Source organism: Strix uralensis, chromosome 15 (genome assembly GCF_047716275.1).
Source record: "Strix uralensis isolate ZFMK-TIS-50842 chromosome 15, bStrUra1, whole genome shotgun sequence".
Classification (NCBI taxonomy): domain Eukaryota; kingdom Metazoa; phylum Chordata; class Aves; order Strigiformes; family Strigidae; genus Strix; species Strix uralensis.
The window spans coordinates 2,471,142-2,496,199 of record NC_133986.1 but is presented as its reverse complement, the minus strand read 5'-3'; the positions used below and the strand labels follow the sequence as shown (position 1 = coordinate 2,496,199).

General features: G+C 37.3%; 1 protein-coding gene across 1 annotated transcript in view; it reads left to right on the top strand.

Moving 5' to 3' along the window:
- The window catches only part of PPFIBP2 (PPFIA binding protein 2), a 106,196-nt gene that overhangs the window by 57,246 nt on the left and 23,892 nt on the right, over positions 1–25,058 (top strand). The window contains exons 5-10 of the mRNA XM_074884292.1: positions 2,684–2,797; positions 12,274–12,405; positions 18,075–18,257; positions 20,149–20,241; positions 22,766–22,874; positions 24,414–24,446. Coding sequence (XP_074740393.1) covers positions 2,684–2,797; positions 12,274–12,405; positions 18,075–18,257; positions 20,149–20,241; positions 22,766–22,874; positions 24,414–24,446 — 664 coding nt within the window. The remainder of the gene's footprint in view (positions 1–2,683; positions 2,798–12,273; positions 12,406–18,074; positions 18,258–20,148; positions 20,242–22,765; positions 22,875–24,413; positions 24,447–25,058) is intronic.

Below are 25,058 nucleotides of genomic sequence, written 5' to 3'. Positions count from 1 at the left end.
CATAGAATGCTGCCAGCCAAACTCACAAAGGTTTTTTTTATGACATGGTTTGGAGGCCTGCCTAGAGTTTTTCCTCAAGAGGAATGTAGTAAAATCAGATGTAGAAATTGTCTCTCTCTTGCCTTTTACTCCCATCACACCCTCCTCAAATCAAGAGGCTTAGTCAATATTTATGCATTTTCCTATCCCACTGCACACTATTGCAGTAGAACTCCAAAAACCCCAGGCAAATAAGATAGCTGAAAGCCTGGTAGATGAACATCAACAACAACAAAAAGCTGCCAAGATGGAGCTGGGGTTAGAACCTGGTTTATACCAGTGCTGCATCTAGGCAGTCGAATATGAGGAACACAGACAAGTCCAGTGCTGACGTTACACTGGCCTGAGGGAGTCTGCTGGTACAAACCTGGCTCCTGGGTGTGACCATTGGCATGAAGGATGAGGAAGTGATGGGAAACAGGGCACCTTTATTCTATAGTTCATTTTGAATTGTGCCAGTGACTGTGGTCCATAGCTGTACTCTTTAGGGAATATGAGGCTGGGAGCACTCCAGTCTTGCGTCAGACTTGCTGCAGAAGCAGGACAAGGCACCTTGTTGTAGGCACAGGCAGTGCCCACTAACTCTGTCTACCAAGGCTGAGTCAAACAGTGCGCCTTGAAACCTTCCACTGTTCAGTCTGGTACAGTCTGCTACAGCATCTGGGATACCTTCTTACAGCTCACTGTCTGTGTATAGGAGCTAATGTACTTCCTGAGGGGTTTGCTTTGTTTGGTTGTTTTTTTTCCCAGAGGTGTGTTAAAATACCACTGATTTTTAGCTAATTGTTCAATATGTCTTACTTTTATAGATATTTACAGAAAAGATATTATCTACAGGCTAACTCTTGAAGGTGTTACACTGCTAAGGCAGTATGGACTTGCCAGCGTAGCATACGCTGGAGTTATATTCTTTGTACAGCCTACTGATTCCCTGAAGAGTCTGGCAGATGTGATCCTGAACAGAGGGGAAAATATGAGCTCAAAGTGGCTCATGTGCCTCTCAGCCTAACTGCTGGAACATCCAACACACGCTTCTAAAGCTGCTACAATTTTACTGAATTCCTTTGCAGGTCACATTTAACATACAGAGTTTTCCTTACAGGTTACAGTGCTGGTTGGAACCTAACATGACTCTTTAAGTACAGCTTGATTTCTTTCTCTGGAACCAGACTGAAGGAGAGGATGCAGTTTGCTTCTTCTTGCTTTGTGACCTCACAGGGTTGGGGTTTTTTTGTGTGCCATCACTCATTTAATGGGAGCAAAACAAAAAAGTAGAAAAGCAACAGACTTCCTTGCAGGGAGTTCTGCCCCTGCCCCAGCTTAGATGTGTCCCCCTGCCATCTGCCTCCACCCGCTCCTTCCTATCATTTCTCCTCCTGCGTTCATCTGTACTCTACCCTACAGCCAACTACTTTAAAGGAGAAAAAAAAAAAAAAGTCCTCTTTTTCCTTTGTCTTTTTTCCCAGGCATGCTAGTCGTTATGTTTGCAGGTAAAACAAATACAGATCACTCAGTCACTCCCTCTGCAGCTTTCCTGAGGTGAACTCAACTGTTTTTTGATTGGGTTTTAGAAATGCAGTGTAGCGGGTACATCTTAAAGGTTGCGCTTCCACATACTGTGCCTCTTTTTTTTTTTTTTTTTTCTTCAAAGGTGTTTCAGGGTTGGATGTGAGAGCAGAGATAATTTTTTTTGTTAACGCTTTTCATTCAAACTACAGTTTAAATATCTAAGGTTGCTTTTTCTATATAACATTTTGCAGTATAATCAAGGCTTTTATATAAATAAATAGCAAAAATGAATATACAGGGGGGGTGTGCTGCTTAACATAGGAATTAACACTGGGATTTTTTTTTCACATCTTTCTAATGTTACCCTGAGCGTAGTTTTTTCAGCTTTGCAAGCTTCGAGTTAGGCTGCTGGGCTTTTATTGCACACTCACTGGTCTGCACCACCATTCCCACAGTTCGTTACCAGTATTGCTTATTGTTTCTTTTCCTGGGATTCATTGTCTGTATCTCACTTCTCTTGCTTTCATGTTTTGGCTTGCAAAGCCTGGGAATTTTTCTTGGAATAGAACTTTGCCACTGCTAAAACATGCCCTTTACTCACTGCATTCTTTATAACTTCAGAACGCTTTATTGATAGGTAAACTGTTTTTCTGTTCTTGTAAGAAGTAAAGTAATTGGTTGGTATTCGAAGGAACGGTTTTACTGTTTATCTGTTTTAGGGAGTGAAATGCTAACAGAACCTGAAATGGCAATGCATGCTCCAAAACCACATAAAATATTTTCAGTATCCTATATTCTTGTTTGGTGCTTGCTAATTTGCAGACTTTTGCATGAACTGACTAAGGCTAACTATAGGTAGTCTTCCATCTCTTCTAGGAATGCTCTTTCTTTTTTATATTAAAATAATCGACGGTGGGGGTGTCAGAGGGCGGGGCTGAAGCAAAATATAGGTAAGACTGAAAAATTGTCTATCTTGATAGAGCAGGTTGCTGCAGTGCACAAGAATATTAAACCATTGAGGACTTTAAAAGAGATCTTGCTGCTAAAATGTGCATTTAGATGTTAATTGTATACGGTAATTGAAACTTATTTACAGTCAGTTCAGTAGCATTGTGCTTCTCTTCTCAAATTACAGGTGAGTGTTCTTACAGACCAGGTGGAGGCTCAAGGAGAGAAAATCCGGGACTTAGAAATCTGTCTTGAGGGGCATCAATTGAAACTGAATGCTACAGAAGAAATGCTTCAACAGGTAAAAATATGGATTGGAAAGCTCCTTGCATAATCTTCTCCAACAGAGGGGTGAACATATATGGTTAGCCTGTCTGCATGTGTGAGTGCCTTTGGCAAGATAAAACAGGAAAAAATGCCTCTTTTATTGTTCTCGCTGCTTTGCACATGGTTTTTTTCCAATAAATGTTTCTTTGTTTTCCTGTTACAGAAACATTTTACTGGCTGGTTGCATAATACTGTACGTGGCAGCATGTAAAATGAAACTATTGTGTCTTATTTGTACTGTGCTGACGAACTAATTTGGACATGATTGAGTAACTGGTTAGACAGGTTAAATGTATCTACTATATGTAGGAGTTATAGAATTAAGTTTTATTTAAATATCTTCTGTTTTCATATGGCTTTGAAGCTGAGCAGGTAGTAAGTTGAAATGAATTACTGTATCAAGTTTGGTTCTATAACTGTTTTTGCTTAATTTAGGAGCTTTCCTCTTATTTTTGAAAGAAAATTAGTATATAAAGACATATTTTTCTTTATTTCAGTACACAGTTTCAGGCTATGTGATTTAATTTTTTGCTCTTTCATGTTATATGTTGAGGGAGCAGAACAAACAAGAAATTAAATTCCTTACATTTCATGTGTTACTGCAGAGCTGGCAGATCTGTTGATGAAAAAGAACTTTCCCAGTGCAATTTTCTGTTATTACAAATGCAGGTCATCCACTGGTAATACAGTACATAGGTATCAAAACTAGATTTGAAACTGTAAATAACCCTCAATAGCTACACCAGAAATTTGCAGGCTAGATATTGTTTTTGATGAACTTACTTCCTCTCCCCACCCAAAATGCTGTGTTATAAATTTACAGTATTAGTCTATGTGAAATAGAGAAGTCTTTCTATGAACTATTCACAGCTTTAAATTATAGTTGTGTTTAATCTATATAAACTTTACTGTAATAAGGATCCATGTACATACGTATGTAAACAGTAGCAGTTTCTATAAGATAAACTTGTATCCTAAACGTTTTAAAGTTACAATTCTCTAAGCTTCTCTAAAAAAAACCTTGGTCTCACAACTTTTGCAGCCCAAAATGCTTCCAGCTGGGAAAAGTTTTATTCTCATACTTACATGAGGGAACATTTTAAAAATTGCAAATAGGGAGTACAGGTAGTTTTTCAGTGAGATCTGAAGTGAAATTCCAAGAACAGGAGCTATTTAAGTTATGAAAATCTGTTTTCAAACTTCAGGAAGCCATTCACAATAGATTGTAGAAGTTTCCTGTTTTAGTCTAAAACTAGATAGTTGTTCTGTGACTTCTGCTAAAATTGTTTATTGTTTCTCTGACTTAAAATTTTCTGCTCTGATAGTCTTCTGAGGTAGCTGTGAAATTAAAGCCTGATTTAACAGAACACTGAGGCATCTGAAAACAGAATATAATAATGCATGTACATTGCTATTTCAGTGAAAACGTTTGACTCTACCTTTGAGTCAGCATTAGGCACGTGCACAAATTGCTTACAAAGCTGATCCTAAAGTGATAAGCTACAAAAGTCTGTACTAAAGCTGAAGAAGTCAGAGAATCTCCAAATATGTTTAGCATACACCTTAAATCCAAATTTTGAGGTCACTCTGAGTGGCTGTAATTCTTGCCAAATGGGAGTAATTTCAAATGTCTTTTCTTTCTTGTATGGACATTAAGTAGCCAGCAATAAGCTCTAATTTGTTGATTGTTTTGTATTATAGTTTTAAGATCTTGCATTTGAACATAATTTACAGAAATACTGACAAGGTTGCTTGTTGATCACTACATTTCTAAGTGACTGATATCTCATGCTTACAGCATATATGATACCTGGAGTTTGGGTTTTTTTTTTTCAAGAGAAAGAATTATTTAAGTCACGATTTGGTAAAGATTTGTTTTTCATTTTAATCCTATGAGTTTCTCCATTTGAACTTTGCACAGAGACAGACACATACACAAACACATATGCTTGGTATTTTAATTTTAGTGTGAGTGATATACTTTCAATAGCTGAACCAAAATTAAGAAATAAATTCAGGGTGGAACTGAGATACCTAAAATTTTTCTCACTGGAATGAGAAAAAAATGATGTTTAGTTAACATTTTAGTTTTGTGAACAGTCGGAATAGCAAATTAAGTGAAATACTAGAGGATGATGAGGGAATAGTAATTGTGGTGTCTTTCTCACATGGATTACATCTCCCAGTAGACAGTGCGAGAAATTATACATTTATTATGGCTCAACAGAGGGCCCTATTTGTCTATAATTTATTTTGAAGATTCTTTTCTTAGTTCATCTTGTTCAAAAAATTACCCTCTATAGGGAATGAGTTGAGATTTGGAGAGAAGAGAGTGACCTGATAATGCGATGATTAGGACATTCACGTAAGGTATGTGGCCAATAGGCCTTCCTGCAGTTAATTTGCAAAGTAGAGTATCTGGCCTCAGGGACTTCAGTGGACTGATGGATCAGTCCAGGTTCTGTGGAGAGTTGGGTTCAGATCTTCTCAGCCAGCAGTGTCCTGTACAAGTGCTGGTGATGCTTAGCAAAGAGATGAAAGATACTAGTGTTGTCATTGAGTTTTTCTAATCAAAACTATTTAGTGGGTCTTTCAAGACAGCATTTATTTATTTTTACAGTAAACTAACATTTCTAATAAGAAAAAAACATCTAGCTCTATGTACCTATATACTTGCTTTTCAGAAAGACTTTATTATCTTTGAGATGCATGTAAATCCAATTTTATTTAATGCTTCTGCTTGCTTATTTATGATATATTGAACTCCACTGATTTTTACCTTTGTGAGCGTAAGTTGACTGCTTATTCTAAGTGGAAAATGGAACGATAAAGACAATTGCCCTAGCTTGAAAAATCTTTAATGTATATTAGTAGAACTAAGCTAACTGCAGTATGGTTAAGCGTATTATTTATCTGGGAAACCATATACCTGAGTCCAGGATAAGCCCTGTCTTTTTAATTTTGCAAACTATAAAAAAAGTGACTCTTAATTCTGTGCCCAAAATGCTACAATAAAAACAAAAATCATGCACTTTAAGATAATTTAATGACGGTATCTGGCAGTTCCATAAGAGAAAGGGTATGTAATGCTACCCTACAAAATAGCTTTTGCTGAATCTATGCTAGCAGAGACTTGTCCACTTTGTCAGGGTGGGGTTACTGACTAAAATCCTTCTGGCTTATGATTTATGCACAGTTGTTTTGAACCCTGCTACAAAGTGATCATGGAAACACTTCTGAAACAGCAGCTAAAATAAACTATATAAATTACATAAAATGGCTGTTCAGCATTTAGGGTGGACATCTTGAATGCGGAATAGTAGTAACAGATACTGCTGCTTCTTTGCAGAAAAACATGATTCTTCATCACTCTTGAGAGGATGATGCAATATCCTTTAATCAAAATGTGAACTTCCAATTAATGAGTCGAGCCAATCTGAAGGTTACTGCTACCAAAAGGAGGCCTCATTCTGCTTTCATCCTTCTGCCTGTTCCTGACCATGTGCTTCTGCAGTTTATTTTATGCTGACATGCTCATCAGACTTTTTCCTCAGTGACTGGGAGAAAACTAACTTGGGGTTTAAAAAGAAGGAAAAGAAGCGGATATTCTTCTGCTGGGTTAGTGAATTGAAACAGGTCACAGAAAAGGTCAAGGTGTGGCATAAGGGCAATGGTGAGATATGCATTTGACCCAGCTGTTTATGAAACCACAACCAAGGAAAATACACCTCAAGATGGTTTGAGAAACAAGAGAATTCTGTGTAACAGATGCAGAGATGCCCTGGTGTGCACAGTTACAGATAATGCGTGTATGTTTTCATGAGATGTGATGCTTATGATGTCAAACTCAGCATTTTGCTTTTGTAAGGATACTTGTTCCACTACAGTCTCTAATCAAGATAAAGCATTTTTCACCTTGAAGGTGTTTGCATTTTCTTTCTTGAAAACAAAGTAGGGCCTTTCAAAAACTCATGAAAGTCAATGGCAAAACTTTAAATCAGTCCTTAAATATGATTCTGGTTTGGATGAGGAAACACATTTCCCTGGTCATCCTTCATGGTAATGTTAAGAGGAAATTTTCTGGAGCACAACTGGGAGCAAGACACCAGTTCGGTCTCACTGAATTGCCTTCCAGTGCCTATCTCTGTCTTGCCATCGAGTGTGTAAAAGAAAAGGAAATGGCAGCCTCTGTGAATAGTTCCCTGTCGTGCCCCTTAGCACACTGTAATGAATATGTCTTAAAATTTAAAAAAAAACCCTCCTAGAGTTATTCTATGAAAACGATTTATGCTGTGACGGTCCATTTCCAGTGTATCAGCTGCTTTAACATGTAAAATTACAGCCAACTTTAGAGAACAATGATGTGTACGTGTCTGTTCTAAGTTAGTTTGTGGCATTTCTGAGTACTTTCTTCCAGTCAATTTTAAGAAAGAAATATTTTTTTAAGAGAAGAGAGGGTCTTGAACATCTGCTGTGTTAGCCTTGGGGGAACCTCCTATCAACTTGCTATCAACTTTTCTTTCGTACTGTGTACAAATGTAGAACAGAATTGGAAAGCAAAAGTAATTTTTGATGTATAAACTAGCCTAAATTGTCCCATAACAGAAAGTACCAGCCATGCATAATGTGAACACATTGGTGCTGTGGAATCTGTGTTGTCAATCTGGACAGCTGTATTAAGTCAGTTTGAAAAGTGCATTTTCTGCACATACAGATTTCACTTTTTTTCAGTTCTTTGAAGTGCATTTGTTACGGTAATTATCGTGAGTAAGAACAGTTAGCTACCTCTTTGCTATTCTGGTGCTGCATTTGATTTATTTAACAGATACTAGTTCCCATTGAATCTCTCTAGCATAAAGTATAACAGCATACATTTTACTTTGCCAGTCAAAATGCTGGTCTGTGTGGTAGTGTCTTTCCTGTACCTGACCTGTACCAAATCCTAGATGTGGTTTGACCCTGTGTTTCCAGCTTCCAAATTATTTCTGACACATAAGTGAAAGAAGCAATCCAGGAGACTCTTTGTCAGATGATGGTGTTGTGTAAACATGACTGTGTCTTCTATCAAGTAAATTCTCTTTCAGAGTACAAAGCATTTGACTTTAGCATTCTTTCTGTGTTAAAATACACATAGAAACTGAAATGCTTGAATGCAAACAGGAGAGTTTCTGTTTCTCATGTCAGTTTATGGCCAACTTCTGCCTGGGTGCAAGGAGCAGGGGAAAGCGTGCCGGACGGTGCCCTTTGTGAGGCACAATGCAGAATCTTTTAAAAAACAGTGGATGAAAAGAATGCAGGAGGAGCTGTATGAGAGTAGGAACTTGAATCCAATGCAGTTTAGTGTGTACCTGTTCTGGTTTTGCAGTTGTCTTATATTCGGGAGCCAGAATCCTATCTTGGTTGCAGGTTAGAAATCTGGCGTGCATCTGTTTGCCTCTCAGGAACTTTGCTGGCCGGCAAGGATCATTCCTTCAACTTTCAATTGCCTGAGTTATCTGATCTTAGATGAATTTCAGCACTTGTTTATAGCATGCAGTAACTTCTTGCCAGCAGCTAGTTTAGTGTTCCAGATTTCGAAGTGTGCTCTGTGCTGCTCTGGTTGGGAGGCTGAGGTTTTCAGTGTGCTCTCCAGTTGTGCAGCTTATCTATACAGGTGAGCATTACACTGCTTTGTTATTTTACAGTTAACGTAGGCACAAATCTGCTCTTTAGGCATATGCTGTTCAAATTGGCAGTGCAATGGGAAGTTCTGTCCTTTCCATCGCTTAACTATATAATGGGCAAATGATGAATTGGAGGGCTGTAATTCGCTCTCTGCTACTGACTTGCACCATTACATGGTGATTACACATGTACATTGCTCTCAGCTGTGTTTTCAGTTAAGCAAATATCTTATTTCTACCACAGCTGACACACAGCCCTTGGAAAGTGCAGTCCTCGTTAGTAGTGGTTCTTGCTGAATTTTGCTTACCAGGTAGGTAGCTTGGCTGGTCTGTCTGTCTCGACTATTTTAGTAAGTGAAAAGTATGAAACAATTATTGAGTGTTGTATTTTGTAAGGGTGCACAAGTGCAAAATGGGATCTATGGGGTTTTTTTCTCCTGCACTTGACTGAAATCTTACTTATGGTTTCTTAATCAGTGTATGGCATGATTGTTTCTTCTGTTTTGAGGAGTGCTAAGCATCTTGGAATTTTCTATGCTTGCAGCTGACAGCCTGGAAAAGTGTAGTGTCCTCTTTTTAAGCTATTTTCTGTCATGTTAAATTTTATAAGCCACTTCAGAAGAATTATGTATTTCCAAGACAACAAAATGTGAAAGTGAGGTATGCAGTATGTACTTCAGTTTCATTGGGAATATTGAAAGACATGATTAAATATTTTAAAAGTATACAGTGTGAATTTTAAAAATATAATTGTGTTTGGAAATAGTTTGCTGTTCATTGAGCTGTCTGGTACAGGCATATTGTAGCTTCTGCATGACTCATCTTTGTAATTCTACTCTGAAATAGCTTTTTTCCTTCATTTTAAAGTGAAAAGTTGAGTTTCAAAAAAAAGAACTTTGCAAAATTAAATTATAGTACATTTTAAAAATAAAAACAAGTCTCTTGTTTATAAATAAGATTCCATAGGATATATTCTATTTCTGTTCTATGTTTCAGCTCTGTAAGATCCTCCTAAAGCTGCTACAGCCCAAATTACCATTTTGCCTGTTTTATATTATCTTTTTTGCTTTAAAACCAATAACATAAATTTGTATTTTCTTTTCTTACAATTGCATATTTATTCTGGCTGAATTCAAGTTGCATCATACCACTGAAATACACTATAATTTCTCTGTAACAAAATGGGTCACATTCTTAATGAGCTGTTCACTGTGAGCATCTGCTTGAGGATGAAAATAATTGCTTCCAGATGTTACCATTTCAAGAGGGGACATTTACTTTAAATGGCACTTTCTTTCAAAGCAGAAGTTAGACTCTCTAGATGCAAGAGAAATTGTCAGCTGTTTTAAATCAGTGTAGTTCCATTGAAAACAAACCAGGGATAGTTAGCTATTTTGTCTATTTTAAGGAAGGAGTTTTATGCCAGTTTACACTAGCTGTGAATATGATTCTCCAGCTTCAGAGCAAACTGTAAAATTTTGAGTTCATTAAAAAACAAAACAAACCCAAACCACAGTATCAGCTGCCTTCACGCTCACTTATACCAGGTGTAGTGCCTTAGTGTTCACATGGAGCTACTGAACTCAGAATGAGAGGAGTGTGGTATTACTCTCGGTTGCATAACTAACTGTAATTTGAGAGTCTGTAGAAAAAGTAAGGACTAATGCCAGATGGTGCACTCAAAGGATAGATCTTTTGTTAAAAATTTCTAGAGGGATGCCATGCCTCCTTGCATTATTAAGAAATCTTCCTGTTGTATCATGGAATATCATGTCAGTGTCAAAATAAATTCTAAATATTGTTTCAGTTCAGCAGTGAATGGAGTCTGTCCATGGGGCCAAAGTTACCTCATCCTGCTAGCCTCTTTGATATTCAGTGGCTTTATTTCATATTAAAGTTCTTATTTATAGCTATGCCTTAACATAGCAGACTTCTGCAGATTAACAGCTGTACAGAGCCTGTTCCAGTCTGGACTAGAATGTGCCTCTGGAACTTGTGCAAATTAGTGGTGTTTTGGAAGATGGAGGAGTTATTCATAATTATAACTGTAATTTGTAATCACCTTTGTAGAAAGCAGCTACTACCAGGATTTCATTAGGTGACTGCCTCTTACAGTTTCTCAATTAACAGAAGTCAGTGCACTACCTTTTCTTGATTAGGGCTTCATTTATTTCATTCAGAGAGAAAAAACAAACCATGAGGCTACATTTCTGTTTATTTTCCCATCCATACACAAATATCATTGTCAATGTCAGCAGGATTGGGCATGGTGTTGGGAATAGTGGGTGGTTTAGATAATTGGTGTTGCAATGCAGATGCAAGTTTAGTACTATTTTTAATTTGGGCAGTATTCCCCACCAGACTAAAATAATTTACATGTAGATCAGATTTGGGTTCCAAATAAACTTTAACTGTATAATTTTTAAAATAACCCTTGTGGCTTCCTTGGCTCCGAGCCATGGTCTACAATATACTGTACAATTTGTGGAAGAGGAAGAGATGAGAAAAGGGTGATGGACAGGGCAGTTTCTGATCACTCAGTAACATCAGCGTAGATGCAGAATAACTATGGCAACTTCAGTTAAGTCATTTCCATGTAATTCAAAGCAGAATCTGCTGTGATTCCTCAGTGTGTTTCATATGATCAAAACACTAATGTGAGTTAGGAATTAGCATAACATTTTTTAACTATTTAGAAACCTATCTTCTTTTGCAAAAAATAATTAGACACTTGGAAAGTTATGTATTGATTTTTCAGTAAGGCTTAAACTCCTGAATGGATTTTTTTTTTTCTCTTTGAAAATGGAGGCCAACAGAAACATTTTATATATATAATACACTCTGTTAAATTTTGGAAGATTTTTTGCTTTGGCTTTCTTGAAAACTGAAAGATGCAATGCAGGTATGAATATTGAATGTTTTCCAAACGCAGTGATATCGCTCTGTCCGAAGTATGCCTTTCTCTGCAATCTGAAAAACAAATTTAGGGCACACAAGCAAAAGCCATCGCTGATTGTTTCTTCTTTACGCTGTTACTCAGTTTAGACATTGCCTCTTAGATTCCAGTTAGGGCACACCACTTTTCATTCACTGCTGTTCCCTCCACAGCGTGTAGCCTTCAAAAGTTAACAAGTACTACATGGTGTAAATGTTCAAGTACTATTAGCATGACTGCAGAAACATTGCTTGTCTTTGGTACTCTATTTTGGTTGGGGTGCTCTATGTAATACTAAAACGTAGCTATGTCTGATGAGTATTCTCAAAAGTAGCCAAATGTTTTGTAATGTGTCATGTGGTATTATGTAGGTTTCTGTTTGTTCAGTCTCAGTATTGTTTTCTGATTTCATGTCTTGTCTGGGGATTAACTCTGCCACACATTTTGTTGAAATAGGGAGGGGGGACGCAGTAGTTTATTGATTAACATGGGAGAACATTTAGGTTAAAATAGCTGCAGAACTTGGGAAACACGCAGTTCAAACAGTTCAAAGTATACACACCATGAAGAGAGGTAGAGAAATTTGCTTTCGTATGAATTTGCCAATTGCTCCTTTTTTTTAGTTACTTTTTCTCTCTGCAGTAAATGCTTACATCAAATCTATCTTGCTGCATTTCTTGCATTGTAAACCAGTAACAAGTGTGACCTTTGAAGAGGAGAATCATTTTGCTTTAGTATTAAAAGAGTTAAACACTGGGGTAGAGACTTTTCTGTGGGTCTGCCAATAAATCATGTAGCATTCTGAGAGTGTTCAAATGAATAACTGAAGAAAATGTTCTGCTTTGCTTTCAGGAGTTGCTAAGTCGAACATCACTAGAGACTCAGAAATTAGATTTAATGGCTGAAGTTTCAGACCTGAAGATTAAGCTGGTTGGTATGGAAAAGGAACAGAGTGAATATGAAGAGAAAAAGAACAAAGCTGAGGTGAGGTTTTTTATTAGCTTGTTTTCTTTTTTTTCTGTTGTGCCTAGTCTATGCTGTCATACACCTGAGCTTTTGAGCCGAAATCAGCATGCAGTAGGATTTTCCATGCTTACAGCACAGTTGGTATCATTGATCCTGTGAACTCGGTGAGGAATATGATTATGCATTTTTGGGATGTGGTTTCTTTTCCCCTCTCTCATTATACTTCAGAGGCTGCTGTTTGGCTTTAATCAAGGCACAAAGTCCCTTCCAGAAACATACATTACAACTGGCATTCACTTAACCCTTTCCTTTCCACAGAAGCTGGTCTGGCATGGCCGTGCGAGGCCTACCAGAGCTCTTCTATTTCTTCATTTATATGACAGAGAAGACTGTCAGCTCAGTAGTATCAGGGGTGCTACAAAAACTTAGATGATCACTCTTGGTGATTTTTAATGCATTCATGGCACTTGAGAAGGAGAGAAGGGGTAGGGCATTTTACTCAAATGAGCCATCCTCCCTGTGATTACATAATAAATGGTGCAAAAAAATTACATGCATGGAGGCAATTCTAATCCTTCCTCCCCTTCAGATGTGGAGAGTTCTGGACATCAAAGAAGCTTTGCTTTTAACCATATTGGTTAAAAAAGAGTATGAAACAGGGAATCATATGAACAACATCCATTTCGTGATAGTGAGCAGCAGGTGAAAACTGGGAAGGAAAGTGATTATGGAAGAGAGTAATTCTTAGGAATTGCCTCAGTGGCCTTGTGAGGGGATAAACTAGCAGGAGAGGATTACCTGGCAAGGGAGGCTTACTAGGTCCAAGATTTATACATTGCTGACTGAAAAAAGACTTTATGTTCCACATTGACTTAGAAGAATTTGAAATCCAGGCAGTGTTGGAAAACTGTTTGTTCTTCATAATGTTGCTATTGGAATATTTGATAACTATGCATAAGTAATTTACCTGCAGTGATATAATACGTTTGGGGTGTGGGGTTTTTTTGACTTATTTATCCTCTGAAGTTTTCTTTAGAGATTAAAAGATAGCTTAAAGAGAGCAATTTCTGGCAGAGATTGCAAGCCAGAGAGGCACCAGCTGCTGTTTTTACCATCTGGGGCCTTCTCAAGCTCTTTCACCCATAATCGTCAGTGTCTTGTGTACAGAAGGCCTAAGCAGTCTCATACTACATGTAAATCTAAACAGGTCTGTGCAGCGCTTGGCTGCTACAGATGGCGGCCTGCTCCCAGCAGCCGCCTTCCCAAGAGGCCTTCAGCACTTCCCATTACATGTCAAATACCAGCACAAGGCTGCCTAAATTATTGCAGGACATGCACAGTCAGCCTGACTCTTAGAAAGCAGCAAAGTGTTTGAGTGCATTTGCATTGACAGGACTTTTAAGTACCCAGTAGGTCTGGGGCTGTGATGAGGGTGAGGCTATGGCCTGTGAAATTCTTCTGCCACTGCAACAAGGTATGTGTTCCCCTTGGATGGAAAAGTTGAGCTTTATTGGCCTGGAAGCCTTTGTTGTATTGCTGAGTGATAGGAAACGTTCCTGCTGAGATGGAAAAGGATTCTAATCTGATGGTAAAGTTGAGAATCATTGTGTTAAGTATGCTCTGAATTATTAACTACCCCAAGATGTGATTAGATTTCTGGCCTGTTGAAAGTCACAGACCTGTGTATACAAAGCAAGGAAAATGGGTTTGGTAAGTAAACTTGTGGGAAATAAACATTTTTGTTTGCTTGTTGAGCCATTTTAAAAACTATTTCAGATTGTCCTGAATAAGCATTAATCCAATCTGTCAATATAAACAGGGGTTGCTTTCAATCAGATTGGATGCTGACTTGAATTCTAATGCTTTAACCTTATTTCAGCTCCTTTTACTGTAAATTTTACTAATCTATCAATACAACACAATTTCAAACATCAGAATAAAATTTATTAATATATTTTCTTTGTGCTGTTACACTACAGCTGCTGCTTAAATTCAGTAATAGTTTGGGTGTCTTCCTGAATCCTTGCCTCCACTGCCGGACTAAACCACTCTTACATATGCAGACAGTCTACCTTTAGATTGCTGTTGTTTATGAATACACAGTTGTGTTGTGGTAACCTAATTGCTTCAGAGTGAGACAGTTCTCCAAACTGACAATGACTGAATGAAATTAATCTTGCTGCAGTTGTATCTCTGAATGTCGAGGCTACTACAACATGCTCTTGCAGTGTATAACGCCTCAAATAAAATTGCAGTTAGTATTTTTATGTAAGTGGAACAAAGCTATGGGTGACAGAGCTAGAGCCTTTCTTATAGACTGCAGCTGGCCAATTGCTGCTTTCAAGACTGAGTTTAGGATTAACAGGTGAGCAGAACAGTGATTTGGTAGATTTGCTACTATCAGAAGTAATAGGCCTCAGTTTTCGCTTTAGTGCATATGTTAGAGGCATGTAGTAGTTAAGCCATTTTAAACAGCTTGTTAATTATACTCCATGGCTGACTCTGCCATTTCTAAATATAATAACGGGTTTTAAAAAGTTTAAAATTAAATGTGACCTTGCAGAATAATTCAGCTAAAACATGTTTGCTGTGTACTCTAATTTTGTGTCGGCTTATTTCACAGCAGCTGTTTCCAGTCACACAGAATTTATCTATAGAATTATTTCTCTGGTTGGGTTGGGGGGAAGCAAAGCAAATTAAGATATCCTTCCAAATATGAGCAAGTTTTAATGTGTCAGATTCGTTTCACTTTATCTTGTGCAGCTGTGGTTTAGTTTTGGTTTTAGTTAGCAGCAAAGAGTTTATCAAGCATCTCTAACCTCCTCTCAAAGGTATTAATTTCACACTGAATGCCACTTGTCTCTGGCTCTTCAAAAGCACATGCTAAATTTAAAGTGCCATTTATTTATATAGATAACACAGGGGCCAGGAGAATAGCTGCTTGTAGATGGACTGTCTCACTCTTGTCTTTGTCATTTTAATTCCTTTTTTGTGGAATAATGTTCTGCTTTTGCCACAGTGATGCTGTGAAGGTTTCTGAAATCCCACCTGAGGGAGTTTGTGTAGCTTTTCTCTTACCTGAGAAGTCTTAGAAATTTTGGAAATAGCCTTTCTTAACGTAGCAAGGTATGAGCAAGCAGCATTGTCAAGTGATTAATTGCAGCCTGTGTGCGTGCTCTGAACATGGACAAAAGAGACCTTCTATCAGTATCAGGAGACTGCAGAAGTAATTGTCCATTTCCACTTGCTTAACAACCCTTCTTCTATCCTACTGGTTTTTTTTCTTAGCATGGGATAAATTTTGTGGTTTTTACTTTTTTGTACTGAGGATTTGAAGTTTGCTGTAAGGTGTTGGGAAGTGTTTTGTGGCTTTTGTGTTGGCACTACTGAATTAAATATGTAGTGCATAGTTATTTGCAATTTCAAAGAAACTTGGGTCAGTGAGCCACTGACTGCCCAGTGGGGAGTTTGGTGTGTTGTCTCACCTGAATCAAATTCAAGATATAGTATGTTGGTGTTAATAAATTTTCCTGCTGTGAAAAAATCTCAAAAATGAGAAGCCTTTTCTACCTTGAAGCTAGGAACAACTGTAAAGGCAGATATTGCAACTGGAGCTCATCTGTTTCTCTTCCATAGATCTCTTATCCTTCACTGGGATAAGGATTTCTGCCATTGCTGTACTGTCATGTTTGCCCTGAGGGAAGCCTCTGTGGATGCCAGAGTATTTCCCATTCCCATTTTTGATGTGAGGCAAAAGAGAAAAGAATTACAAGAAGGTAGCAGAAATGTTTCTGAACTCTCCCACGTTGCCATAACTGGAACAGCTGTCAGTTTGCGCTCAAAACTCCATGCATCTTGTTTGAGAACCTTGCATGGGTTAACGGTGTTCTCCATCAGAGACAAGTACAAACTAAAGCCTTGGTGCTTAAAAGAAAGGAAGTGAGATGGACGTGTGTCCTGACGATTCAAATTTCCGGTTGGTACTGCTCAGTGAGGTGTGTGATTGTGGACATGGTGGTAAAAAAGAAACAAAATCAAAGCATGGAAGGTGGAGGGGTTGTGGATACTATCTAAACTGTAGATACAGCTAGTAGTATGGGTGCTCTGATAAGAGGATGAGTTAGCTGGGGAGATGTTCTCCATACCAGTGTCCTACTGTGTTGCTGCAAAGTGGCTAATGTAGCTGCTGAACATAAAAGGATATGGTTTCACCTGGGGGAGCTTTTCTTAACCTGTGCAGCCCTGGCAGAACATGCCCACCTGTAAAAGACTGGCTGTTGCAGAGTTGGTACGCTACGGCCCAGTGTTCTTTCTAAATGTTTTGCTTGTTTATGGCACTAATCCTCATTTACGTGCACTGAAGCTTCGCTGGATGAAAGAGGATGAGGATCAGACATTGTGATCCTGGTTGAGAATAATATGTTTGAAGTAAAATATATGCAACTGCTTTTCTGGATTTTTGTCTTAAGCACAGTGCCGGAGAAAAAAATTAATTTATATGAAACTCTTTCACCGAACTGATACATACACTTTTGAAAGGAAATCTTTGTGAATGTTTAAAGTTGACTGTGGATGCTGATGCAGTTTGAGATTGGTTGTGTTAAATACTTACCTGGTTGGAATAGTGTCCTGTCCTTGCAGTAGCTGTTCCCTAGCTTTGAGATAACAGGAGGACCGTTGTGCATTGTAATGAAGAAAATGAAGAAAAAAAAAAATGCTATGTCATCGGTTGTTCTGTCCACTAAAATCTTTTTCACTCCTTTGGGAGATGGATTTCATCAGATTTATTCCACTTGAGTAGATTGATAAATCACAAAACATATGTTGTTAATGTTCTTGAAACTTAAGAGAAAGACAGTCCAAAATCGCAATACCTGAGGAAAAAACCCAGCACTATTTGCTACTGCTTTAGGGAATTTAAATTAAATGTTATATAGATTTTAATACTTGTCTTTGCTTTGCTTTCTGTAGCTGGATATTTTTGTGTGTATCACTGATACACACAAATCCAAGAAGCTGGCCAGCAAATCGATGCACTTCAAAGTCATTACTTTTTATTCTGTGGTATCCTTTGATTTCTCCTCTGTGTGTTGCTTAACTCTTTCTCCGTGTCAATATACTGCCTAGCTAGCAAGCTAGATAATGGAGTTATTTTTCTGACCCATGCTAGACCTGGAAACAGAATTGCTTTACTGGTAAATTCTGTGTATAAATTGTGAGAGAGTAGGTTATGGCCCCAACTGAGCACTTAGCGATTTCATCCTAGTGGATGATTTGGCTGTGTGAATGAAAGTAATCAAGACCCATTTCAGCAAAAGTGTGCCTCTGAGGCAGCATATTAAAATATGTTCCAATTTTTCCTGATATCTGACTTCATATGACTGTTTCCAAAAATGAGGGGCCAAATTCTGATCTTCACATTAGAATCAGAATCATGAATTAGTCTGGAATATAGATTCTGTTCTATTTAAATTGTAGCTTTGTGCAATATTCCAGATTTATATCCATTCACATACACTTTATTAGAAGGGAAACACATCATCTGTCTTTTTTAGTTTGCCTTTGATGTGCTCCATGTATTTTTTTGTGCTGCAACTTTAGAAATATCTTCTTTGCATCAGTTTCTTTCTCACCTGTCTTCTTTTTTTTTTTTTTTGTCTCTTTGTCCTTTCTTCCCATGTTTTCAGTCAGTAGTGAACCTGATCAGTGAGCTACAGGAACAGATGTGTAGACTGCAGCTGGAAATTAATAGTAGAATCCAAGAAAGAAAGTCTCAAGATAGGAAACCAGACCTGACACCTAATGGTCCTCAATCTAGTCCAAGACCAGTGGTAGAGACTCTCAGCCAGAAGAACTGTTCTCGGTGTGATGTACGAGAAGTACACCTTAGCAGAAGCCTGTGTATTGCCTCTTCTGTTCTCTTGCAGAAACTAAATTCCGCTAACCAGAACTATGTTGTGAATTATTGGCATTAATCTTTGTGGCTTTCATTAGCAGAGAGTGAGGTGGTCATAAAAATTACCAAAAAAACCCCCACCCACGGTTATTGGGACAAATTGGGTCACCATTGATGTCTGTCTGCTAAAGCACGGATATCTGTAAGACCCAATCACCTTTCTCAGGTTTTTTATGATTGTCATTTCACTTGTAGGTCTGTAGTGCTGGTGTGGTGTGGGGTTTTTTGATTTCTGGCTTTTTTTGTTTTTTTTTTCTCTTAGTTGAGATTTGTCTGTTTGATATGCAGCATGCTAGCATGGTCTGGTAGTTTGCTAATTTTCCTCACAATAATGTCCCCCTAACTGTGCATGATGGTGCACCTTAACCAGTCCTATGAACACAGATGATTAATTCCTAAATATCTTAGTTTAACACAGGTATAAAATACAGTTTCAGGTAAGAGTATCGGAAATGTATCCTTTGTTTTTCTAATGATAAAGTTAATGAAAAGAGCCATAATAAAAATAATCTGCTTGTACCTTTAAAACAGCAAAGCCAACACAGTTTAGTCTCTGACATTAGCAAGTACCAGAAGAGTATTTTTGTGTTTACATCACAGATTTTAGTTGTATTTGATCAAAAATGTCACATTTCAAAAACAAAAAGCTACTTTGCATAAACTGCTGAAATTGACTGAAGGTGGGATATATTGGTATGCTGGAAAAAGTCCATTTTAATATTTGTTTTTAAATCAGTTTGCTTTAGTTGCCACTGCTCTTTAGTTAAAATTTGGATCCCCAGAACTCATTTTATAAGTAATCTGTTTATATTGTGAGGGAGTTCTTCCTTAATTTTTCTCATATGTTTATTTTACAAAAATAGCTCATTTGGGTATGATGCCTATTCTGAAAATAGTGCTATTGTTTCTGAGCTTGCCTCTGTCCAGAACTGAGTAGTCAACTATTAGACTACAGGACAAGCTGCATATTGGAGAAATAATCTGAGAGTCAAATATGGGAGTCATTCAAAAGAAATATTGCTTTAATCTAAGGTATTAGTATGGCTGTTTAATGTATATACTGTACAGGATTCTGAAATTGAGTTACACTTCCAAGTTTTTTCTTTCCTCAGTTCATTTTAAGACATTTGGTCTTGTCAGAGCTCCATCAAGGATTGAATAATATTGTCCTTCAGAATGAACAATAAGATATGGTTCTATCAAGGTAAAGGGAAAAGGGACATTTAAGAGACAACTTTGTCAGAGGAATAAACAGAGAATGTTAGGAACCCTGGCTGGCTGCAGCTCTAGGCTGCATCAGCTCAGTTTGCAAAGTGGAAAACATCAATGGTGAAAGTAGCATATTTGTAGTCGTATTTGACTGTGTGTGTTTGATATTAAATGCCTGTAACTTGCTAGTTGTAGTCTGTGTTATTTTTCTTGGTAAGTAGCTTAAACAGCTTTTTGGGGAGAGGATTGTCACTTTAATGAAAATTAGTAATATTTTAGCACTGCGCGTATCTGTTTACTTTCTGAGTGGCTGAAAACCCAAAACAGCCCCTCAAGACACATGACTCACTAGGCTCAACTATCTTCCTTAATATGACTAAGAAATTTGTTCACAATTTCAAGTGGAGAATTTGAGAAAGTATTCCTTACCTCTTAATTCAAAATAGTTTTTGTCATTTTAGCCTAGGTCACAGTTTTTAATGTGGTGGTTCAGTGTTCATTACTGTGTGGTTCATGCATGATCTCTAACTCAGGACTATGAAAAATTAATATCTACCAGAGAAATCTTACTTTTAGCTGCTGTTCTTCCTTTGCAGGGTTTGCTACAGGAACTTAGACACCTCAAAATTAAAGTAGAAGAACTGGAAAATGAAAGAAATCAATACGAGTGGAAATTAAAAGCAACTAAAGTAAGCAGAATACTTGGCATTTACTATGACAGACTTATTTCAGCTGGAAAGAGAAACACTCCACTTCTCTATATTTACTTTATGTACAGTTGCCTTGTGTCAGGGTCTACTATAAAGTCAATTTTTCTGCAACCGTCTTTGGAATAAGTATTTTGGTTTAAAGTTTTTGTAGCTTCTTTTTGTGCCTTTTGCTACCTCCCTACAGTTTCCAGTCTTCTACTGTTTTGTAATTCTTATTTAAAAGACAAACAAAAAACAAACCAACCCAACCAAAACCAGAAGAGGCATTTTGACTTAGAAAAGTCCTGTTCTGTGAAAAGCCCTCTTTGAAGGTTTTCTCTCTTTTTTTTGTGTAATGGTGACAAGCCTCTGTGGAATATGCTTTCCAGACTGAAGAGACATGCAAAGTTGGTTGGGTGTTCACTTACTATGGAATTTATTTTAATAGACTTTAAACCCAAAATACACCATTAGATCACCTGCTTTGACTTTGTGTCTATCTAAGTGCATAGCTGCCTTACCCTTCTGTTGACCTTAAACCCTGGAAAGCTGTTGGATTGTAACCTGGAGAAACTCAACATTTGAAACATTTCATCATTTTCCCCAAAAATTAATTTTCTGTTTGAACATTCTCATTGTTAAACAGTTGCACTTTATTTCTAGTTTGAATTTTTAGCTCTTTTTCACTAGATTAAAAAGCACCTTATTATTTTTCCCTATTGAGGTACACTTCTGTGCTGTAATTGCATCTCCTTTCATTTGTGTAGTATTATAATCCCTGTTCATACGAATGACTGACTTTTTTGAGTTGTGGTTAGATCTTGGAAAAACATTTCATATTAAACTGAGTTTTCTTTATAATACTTTATAGCTTCATCCCAAAATGACAGACAGCTATTATTTGTATTAGAATTTCTTTCTTTCGAAAATTCTTGGGTGAATGTTGAAATGTTACTATCGTGTCTTTTTTCCTATTAAGATAATACCTCTTGTATCCTTGAAAATGTTTTCTTTGACATGGTGGATATGAACAGTCTTTGGGAAAATATTTTCTCAGGCAGTGTGTGGCCAGCTGCCCAGACAGATAAAGATTATGGAAAGTGTAGGAGCAGAATGAAAATAAGAAAGAGGAATCGTAAAACACATTGAGTGAGAGAAGATGCAGGACTAGAAAGAAAGAAAAATACAGGGAAAGAGAGAGGAAGCAGAAAAATCATTGTAGTGATGACAGGAATGAGACATTAAAGGAAAAGAGGGCATTTAAGAGCTATGAGATCAAATAGACCAGGGGAAGCAAATCCAAATCTGGTATTAAGAGATCTGCAGCTTTTGTCTTCCTGTTGCTTCAGCTTCTTAGATGAGAAATTGAGATATTTCCATGGCTGGATATAAAAAGCATATTAGTCACTGGGAAGCGAAGTGTAGGAGCCCTTCAGAGATGCAGCAAGGCAGATTCTTCTATTCCGTATGGAATTGCAGGCAGAGCAGTGATCATTTGCTGCCATCCAGCTGCATGCTTGCTGGTGAAAATAGGTTTGTATATTAAATTAGTCCATGTTTTTCCCTGTTTGGGTAATGTTTGGTGTTTTGTATATTTTCCTGCTTTATTTTAGAATTTTGAGAAAGTGGTCACATAAATGATTTTTTTGTTTGTTTCCTTTTTTTTTTTTTTCCTTTAACTGCAAAGAGGTTTGGTATGCTTTTGCTGGGGGAAATGCAGAATGTTGATACATAGAGGCTCTAAGGCTGCTGAAGAAAATCTTAATGAAGCTACTGGCTTAGTAAAGTGTGCTGTTGACAGGGTTTGTTTTTTTTTTTCTCATAAATAGGAAAAAGAACTGAGTCACTGTATTTTGAGCTTGAACAATCACAGAATTCTCCCTCTGTATTGTTGAGGTCTTAAAGGTGTGATATTCCAGCCCAATCTCGTGGCAGCACAAACTGCAGTTCATGTAAATGAACCACTGATATTTTGTTACATATATGTGGTTGTTTCCCAAGCCATGCTTTGCTTCTAGCCTGTTTGCTGTAGTATCTGATGTGAGGAAGAACAGTTTTGTTACCCTGCTGAGAGCAGGGCTCAGCATGAATAGATTCTCAGTTATATTAATAAGTAGTAACTAGGATTAAAAAACAGTATCTTTTAAAAAATGCATTGTTATCTTTTAGTGGTCTTCATGCAGAATTCAGGAGTTGCCCTATAACAGTCATTATTATATGACCAACATTATAGCATTTAGAGCTTTCCAGAGTTTCTTTACTTATGTGAATCCTTGAAAATTGTATCTTTCTGCAAGTCTCTCTTCAATGAGAGCTAATTGCATTAGAAAAGGTGAGCTTCTGTAAAAGGAATAGCATCATAACACCATGAAATATGTACAGTTGTTATAGTGCTTATGAAATGGCCTGAATTGGGAACAGGACATCAATCAAAGTGTTATGCTTGGAAGTCTTCTAGTTCACAGGAAAGAATCCAAGAGGATCGATGACAATGTTATTCTGAATTTGTTGTACTCTCTTTCAGGCTGAGATAGCCCAGCTTCAAGAGCAGTTAGCTCTCAAGGATGCAGAAATAGAACGCTTACAAAGTCAGCTCTCTAGGACCTCATCACATAGTGAAGTGGCAGAAAGAGGTAAGAGGAGGGGAAATAAAATTAAAAGTCCAAAACCCTACTTTAACTTCACTTTGGTAGCAGCTTGGCTCAGTATTTCAAAGGAATACAAGGAGATACAAGAATGAATTTATAGAATTTGTTTTGGGGAGGAAAAATGGTGCAAATTTATTTTGTCTTCTAGTAAAGTAAAGGCCTTCAATGTGTGAAATTATATCCCAGTCTAGAGGCAGCACAAATTGCAATAAGTATCCTAAGGACACTGAAATTTTTCTACTGAAATTTTATTTATAATTTGAAAGAGTCATTGTAGTTCAGTGGGAATATATTTTTTGTGTATACCTTCAAAGTTTCTTTGAACAATCTTTACAGCTTCCATTTTTTAAGAAAAAAAAAAAAATTGTCACAGAAGTAGCTAAACATAATGTTTAAATGCCCAAACATCCTAAAACATGGTCATTGACTCACATTTTTCCTTTATTCAGGACTATATCTCATTTAGGCTCCCTCTCCCATGAAAGGTTGGACGGAAGGTCTGTCAAAGTCCCTTCCAGCCTGGGCTGTTCTATGATTCTGTGATATTGCAGGTTTCTGTTTTAAATCTGCACTGTTGATACAGGCCAATGCCAAATAAACCAGTTTGTTTAGCCTTTGGTCTCAACCAGTCGTGTTACAGTTCTCTGAAATATTGACTCCTTGGAGCTTCTGTCAATTGCTGAGCTGTGAGCAGTATGATACTTGTGACTTTTTTCTTCTATAATACTGACCCTTATCCATGCAGGAATATTTGTGTGTAGTTTACTGCAGTGCATCAGCTTAGCTGCACTAACTTCTTTTTTGGGTGTTAACTAATGCTTCCAAAGAGTGCCCTTGTTAAGATGTGACTTTTCAGGTGCCATGCTACCTCTTTCTCAGGGATTACCAAGAATCTCCTTACAGAAATTAATGCAGATGTGGGTTTTTTTCTAGAAGACTCTGCATTTTGACTGTTGTTTATTCCAAAGGAGTGACTTAACATATACTTGGTGCTGATTTCACTCAGCTGCAGAGCTTGTGCATGTAGAGAACTGCATGTCTAACTAGAAAATGTTTGTCTAACAGCAATGTTTTGTAGAGAAACTCCTCTACTAATAGAATTTTGTATTTTCTATGAGATTCCCAAATAATTTATGGTATTTCAAAGGAAAGATAGTGGTATGACAATAAATCAAGAGCCCAGCACTGTTCAACTTCTAGTAATGTGTCTGTTCTGTTCATGCTGAAACTGCCCTTGATTCCAGTGGGAGAAGAATCAAGCCCTGTAGAGATTTTTTTAGGCTACATTTAAGGAAACCACTTAGACTGTATTTGAATGGAAACAGTTTGCAGCAATAATAATTCTTCTGAAAAAAAATTACTGATTTACCAGATTTTTAGGGTGGTCTTCCCAAATAAAGCTGAAAAATAATGTCAATGTACTTGTAGTATGCTAGAATGCATATTCTTATTAAATTGCAAAATTTATCTAATATGTGCTTTTTCTACATACTTTATTGTGACTCTCACCATTTACCATCGTAGAGGAAGTTTATAGGAGAAGGCTAAAAGAAAAACGTAAGCCTTGCAATTCACTTTTGGCTTTATCTCACTGTTCCTTTCACACAAATTATAACTCGGATGCATTCTGCAGCAATAATTCAATGTTTGTTTAGAATTGGCTGTCTAATTGTAATATACATGAGATCTTGCTTTCATTGCTTGCAGCAAGCAGACAGCTACTTGCCCTGTTTAGTAAGATTTCACTTCAGAAAAAAAAGGCAGAGGCTCACAAGTCAGATAGTTGGACTTCAAAGGGACATTGTCAAGGTTAAGAGAGCCAAAACTTAACCTTTACCTCTTTTTATTTGTACATGTGTAAAGCCCATATAATATCTGGAAAGATGGCTGTAACTGAAAGCCTCCTTCCTTGGAGGGGAAGGATTTGGGGGGGGTTTAATCAGTGCAATAAATTTAAAAAACCTGTCTGAGTAAAAATGTTTCTATACTTGATGTTGTTATAAATATTTTAAGTAAAGTTAGTTTTAATGTACTTAAAAATACCTTGACACCAGTTCTTTTTGAAGTCTAATATTTATAAAGAGAAATTAGTAGGACTGTGATTTTTTTCATGGCTTTTTAAAAATCTTCCTGTTGCTTGCCCACTGCCTGCTGGCTTTAGTTTTTGAT